The 6,000-nt window shown below is 38.1% G+C and overlaps 1 protein-coding gene across 7 annotated transcripts in view; it reads left to right on the top strand.

The window, feature by feature from the left end:
• Positions 1-5,800, top strand: part of Enah (ENAH actin regulator) — a 103,335-nt gene extending 97,535 nt beyond the window's left edge. For all 7 annotated transcript variants that reach the window (XM_085687608.2, XM_085687606.2, XM_085687605.2 and 4 more), the window contains 2 exons: positions 2,364-2,421; positions 2,900-5,800. In XM_085687608.2, the coding sequence (XP_085543734.2) occupies positions 2,364-2,421; positions 2,900-2,937 (96 nt within the window). In that variant the 3' untranslated portion in view covers positions 2,938-5,800. The remainder of the gene's footprint in view (positions 1-2,363; positions 2,422-2,899) is intronic.
• The last annotated feature ends 200 nt before the right edge of the window (positions 5,801-6,000 follow it).

The raw sequence follows: 6,000 nt of genomic DNA on the forward strand, positions 1-6,000 counted from the left end.
GGAATACTCCAAAAGATCACACAGTTGCAAATATTTTAGACAGATTAAAGTGACCATATTTATCCTTTATTGTGCATCTCAACTCTCTTCTGGTTAAGTGAGTTCCCTTTAAGTTCTAGCAGCAGTGAAGAGGACGTGGCGTGGTTGTGTAGTTTAAAGCTTAGATGCAAGGACAGTAACAGTGGGCTTCCACCTTTTTCTTAATATTAGCAAAAATAAAGCAAACAAATCTGAACAAATTTGATTTTGGCAAGAATGTATGGGAAATGGACACTCTTGCATACTTAGGATTTCTTTTTTTCTTTTTTCGAGACAGGGTTTCTCTGTAGCGTTGGAGCATACTTAGGATTTCTAAGAAGCAGTTTGGCAAAAGCAAATCTCCAGCTTTTGACTCCCATCAGTTTTATTTGAAGTGATTTATAAACATAGATTGGTGCAAAAATAAAGGAATTTTAACAAGTTGATAGTCATCAACTTCATTTGTACGTGAAAAGCTTTTTCTTTAATGAACTTTAAGAGATAATTTAAAAATTTCTGAAGTGTACAGATTAACACTCACATAATTTAAGAGGAATCAATTCCTTCCAAAAATAGCTGCTGCTTTTCACCTATGAAAATTTTGGTTCTTTTTATTGTTCTTTAACTTTGAATGTACTTTTTTTTTTAAGTACATTGGTGTTTTGCCTGCAGATATGTCTGTATGAGGGCATCAGATGTCCTAGAACAGGAGTTACAGACAGCTGTGAGCTGCCGTGTGGGTGCTGGGAATTGAACCTGAACCTCTTGAATAGCAGCCAGTGCTCTTAGCCATCGAGCTATCTCTCCAACCCAAATGTACATTTTTTTTTCTTTTCTCCAGTTTTTAAGACATACTTTCTCTGTAGCTTTGGATTCTGTCATAGAACTCGCTCTGTAGACCAGGCTGGCCTCAGACTCACAGAGATTGCCTGCGTCTGCCTCCTGAGTGCTGGGATTAAAGGCATCTTCTTCTACCACCGCCTGGCTGGAATATACAATTCTTGATGGAGGCACAGACCATCATTTAAATATATGTGTACATCCATAACATAAGTACATCCACACTCGCACATGAAATACTAGCCACATAAACAGAGAAGAGGTGATGGTAGAAAGACGGCTTAGTAGACAGGAGTGTTTGCTACTATTGCAGAAGACCCAGATCCCCTTCTGAATACCCACATATTCTCTTAAAATCATACAGGTACAGAGGACCTGATGCCCTCTTTCGGCCTGTTCAGACATCAGGCACGCATGTGGCACAAATACATGCAGGCAAAATACTCATACATGGAAATTTTTTTTTAAAAAAAATCAGTTTAAATAAAAATAACAAATATTTTACTTAACCTAAATGTATTAAAAATAAATTCAATATGTGCACAGTGTTTTGACGTTTTAATGGAGTGTTTGGTTAAATATTTTATTTAATGAATTATTTCCAATCTCAGAGGCCAGAATGGGGGGGGGGTATCAGCTCCTTTAGAACTAGAGTTACAATGGGTTGTGAACAGCCATGTGCGCTGGAACCAAACCTGAGTCTTCTGCAAGAGCCAGCCCCCGCATTATTTTCTTAATAATATTAAGTCTGAGATCTGATGCTTGGTTTACATTTACAGTCCATCTCTTTAGAATAACTTCATGTTTGGAACTCAGCAGCTATGTGTGACTGGTGCCTCCTTTGTTAGGTCCTTGAAATAGGACTTGGCAGCTCTGGTGGTTCCTAACAGATTGCCATACTTCATATATGTTGACAAATCTGCGTAGAGCTAATTGTCCAGTAACATCTTCCTCGAAACTACCTCAATGGTGCCAGAGGATTGGGTCTCACAGCTATCTGAATTATACTTCTCTGAATGACATAACTGGCTGTTTGAGTTCTAGTCTTTCCATTTCATATTATAAGGAAGAAATATTTAAGCAGAATTTATTAAGGCTAGTCTTCTAAGAAATAGAATTGAAACTAGAATCAGAAGTCATGGGGTGGAGGGACCCTGGAAACAAGTGCTCCCTTGTAAGTAAGTACAAGGGTTTGATCCCTGGACACATGTGAACAAGCTGCACACGTTGGTGTGCAGTATCCTCAACTAGCCTGACCTACTTGGTGAGTTCCAGGCTGTGAAGAGATTCTTATGGGTGTTGGGAGTGTGGTCATCACAGGGGCACAGACGGATGACAGCTTGTCCTTGTAGAGTAATACCCAAGACTGTCCTCTGGTCCCACATGTACACAAAAGAACTTAACCTAAATATATTTCATGATGTTTTAAGTTTTGATCTGAACAAGAAACTTCTTAGATGTCATTTCATCTGTTTGCTTCCTGGTGTTTTCTCTTGGTACTTCAGGACATTTTAGATGAAATGAGAAAAGAACTGACAAAGCTGAAGGAAGAGCTTATTGATGGTGAGTACCTGGCTCCACAGAGGGGCTAACCATGACCGAGGTTGGGAAGCTGCGGTCCTTCTAGAATGGGAGTTATTTGTAAAAATGAAGATAAACAAAATGAAGATAAACAGGATCCCCCACCCCACCCCGAGACAGGATTTCTCTGTGTAGCTTTGGAGCCTGTCCTGGAACTAACTAGCTGGTCTTGAACTCACAGAGATAAACAGGATTTCTAAGTGTCAAGTGTAGTATTTGGTGGAAACTAGTCAGGCAGATTTCTCACTAAAATATTACTCATTGTCTTCTGTATACAAGGGAGGGGCCTAGTAAATATAATCACATGTGATTCAAATCTTTGTGGTATTAAACATGTATGCAATGAAGATTTAAATTTTGTATCTTTTTATGACAGTTTAAACAGACTTCTCAGGGATAAATCATCATCTGTATCTCTTTCCTTGTGCGTTGACTTTGAAAACCATTCCTTTCGTTACAGCAATCAGGCAGGAACTGAGCAAGTCGAACACTGCATAGAGAAGCAAACTGAGGAGAGACAGGACTGAATCTGGAGAAAAACAAAACTTCCTACAAACAACTGTTAACACCCCCTACGATTTTTAAGCTGTGAGAAGAAACTGGATACACAGTCAGGAGGGGAAAACGCGCCAACCTCTGAAAACCTTCAGACGCAGCAGCTCTGAATCAGCTGCGCCCTCCCAGCGTGCTGCTCTGTCCTGACCTTTACTGCAGGATGAAGAATTGAGTTTGAGTTCCCAAGCAGTACTAAACCCGTCAGGCAAGAAGTATTTTCATGGCTAGATGAAACTGCACGTTTTCCACAATCCATTGCTCTAATAAAGAAGAGAAAGGCTTAGGGGGTTTTTAAGAAGGCGCTGATGAAGCATTTAATTTAGCAAGTTCTGCTGTTGCATTGTAAACGTTTCTCTCAGGTTTGTCTTCCTATCATATTTGATATTCCGTGAAGAGTTAAGATCATAAAACATATGGAATTGTTTGTGCTTTCAAAGGGTGGTATTTATCAGAAAGGTCCTACAATGTTTAGTCCCACTTGAGGAATTTTAGAATGATAGGAAGTCTTTCGGGTTAGCCTTCATGCAGTTTTGTAGTTTAAAACAAAATCCGTCCAGAATTTAAAGATTTAGATGCCTTCCTAAATTGTTACAATGCTTTACCAAATCTATGACTTATATATAACAAACAGTGGTCAAATGTAAAACATTCTATTATAGATTTACTGTAGGTTTTCAACCTTTTTTAGACTTATGCATGCGGACATTTTTATAATATAATTACAATCACCATAAAGTTAGCTTTTTTAATTACAGACAATAATGCATGTCACACTAATATGTAGTGGCCTTTTCAAGGCCTAGTCCCAGGGAAAATATTTTGTAGAATATAGGGAAGTGGGAGGACGGGGAGGAATAATTTTTTATTTAAAGTTAATTCTGCACTATCTTTTTTTCTCAATAATCTGCATGAATTATAATGAGAAACACCTTGTGACTTTAATCGATAAACATGTTAACAAAAACAAGTACTTAATCTTTTACGTCATGTCTTCAGCTGTTTGTATTTTAACCAGCAATTTCAATGGTCTGAAGCATGATTCTGAGCTTCACGTGAGTTATGTCTCGCTGTGGAACTCAAAAGTTTGATCTCTGAATTTGGCAGTTGCTGTCACTAGGTCCCTGCAGTGCTGCAGGTGTTTGGGTACACGCTCCTGACTTTGAAGCTGCTCTTGACCTTTGCTGTGCTAAAATACAGGAAATATCAATGATGGCAGCAATTAGGGTCACAGAAATCACCAGGTAACGGGAAAACAATGGGGAATTCTGCGGTTTTCTTTAAGTAAAACTGAAATGAGACTTAGGTGGTAAGAAGGGTCTGATGCTATTAGGCCCTGAGGGTGTGTGTGTGTGTGAGTGAGTGAGAGAGAGAGAGAGAGAGAGAGAGCGTGAGCGCATGTGATGGAGATGTGTTCTACCCCTTTATGATATAATTGGCAAGGTTAAAATAAGGGAGAAATCCTATTTGTTGTAATGTTAGCTTCTTTTTGGAAAATCTAGGAAATCAAAACTTCTCCAGGCTCTCCATCACAATTTATGCTTGAGTTATTAATGTGCCATACTTGCTTTGGAATCTTTTACTAAAATAGAAAATGGAAGAAATAACCCACTTTCATTTGCTTTGTAGATTTCAGACTTCTCAGTTTTAAAACAAAGCTTGGTGATAGTGTGGTTTTCTACACCCTACAGTTCTCAGTCACTACAGAGAAGTCAAACAAGGAATTTTTTTTTTCCTTTTTAAGAGTTTGTTTCTGTAGAAACTTCATTTTTAGATTAAACTGTGAGGGATGAGCTATCATAGTTCAAATACACAGCTCTTTTTCTACCCATTATTGTCATGCAGTAATAGTAAAGGCATTAATGATGCGGCAAGCTTATAAGTTGTTCTCTACAAGAAATAGGCGTTTCATTTTACTGTTGAACTTGGATTATGCAGCTACTTTAATAATTAAATGTGTACATCCCTTACAGATCTGATCAAAAATCACTTTTGATTTTGTTGCTGCAGTGAAATAGTCTATAGTAGGTAGAGTACTGGATATAAGTGGTCCAAAGTGAGACAGAGTACTAAAGGCAAATGCTAAGTCCTAAAAGAAACTGGTTTATGCACTAAACGTTTTGTGCCTTGGTCTAATATTTAACACAATGTCTGTGTAAGATGATAAAAAAAAAAGAACCAGTGTTGACTCATGCTATATCCTTCATAATATTGCATTATCCCACATGGCTAAATGTATTCCTTCTTAGAAGCTTAATTGGACTATTCTATGCGTTCACTGTCAATACATGACAGTCTTGTCATTGTTAGAGATTTCAGTGATTAAAATGGGAAACAGAAGCTTAGGTTATTTTCCCGAAACCGTTCCTTGGAAGCATATCATGATGATGGGTTTTGCTTTTGTGTGTTGAATGTCTTCAGCTGAGTACAGTTTAGGGACCCTTTCTAACTACAGGAAGGCACTGCTCTCCTCAACACTGTGATCTGACCTGCGACAACTCCTTACAACACACTTTGTGAATGGCTAGCAAGTGGATAGCGAACTAACTGAATGTACAAACCTTAGTGCTGGTGCTGAAATCTCTGAAGAATAGTCGTCATGATCTCAAAGTCTGTCTAAAGACTTACAGACATAATATGTCAATCAGAACTAAAGATGAAACATTGATGAATGTTGAATCCTCATGCTGCAGGTGTGTTTCCTGTTTAGGTTTTTCAGTTCTCTGCTGTTTTTACCATACCTGTTTCATTTAAATTTCCTACACGCTAACTTCATTTGTGCGATTGAAATAAAATTTCAGTATATACACGTTTCTTGTTTGTGACACTTAGATGACCTTCTGAAGTAATGTGTTAATTCTAAACCAAGTGATACTGGGTGTAAAATTAGCACCTAATGAAGCCCAAGGCTTCACTGTTTACAGTTTACACATCATGCCGCTGTTCTTTAAGATTTCACAAAGGGAATATGTAATGATCGCTCTGCCTTTTATTTTGAAGTAAGTGTTG

This window comes from Myodes glareolus, chromosome 5, assembly GCF_982192425.1.
Source record: "Myodes glareolus chromosome 5, mMyoGla1.1, whole genome shotgun sequence".
Lineage (NCBI taxonomy): Eukaryota > Metazoa > Chordata > Mammalia > Rodentia > Cricetidae > Myodes > Myodes glareolus.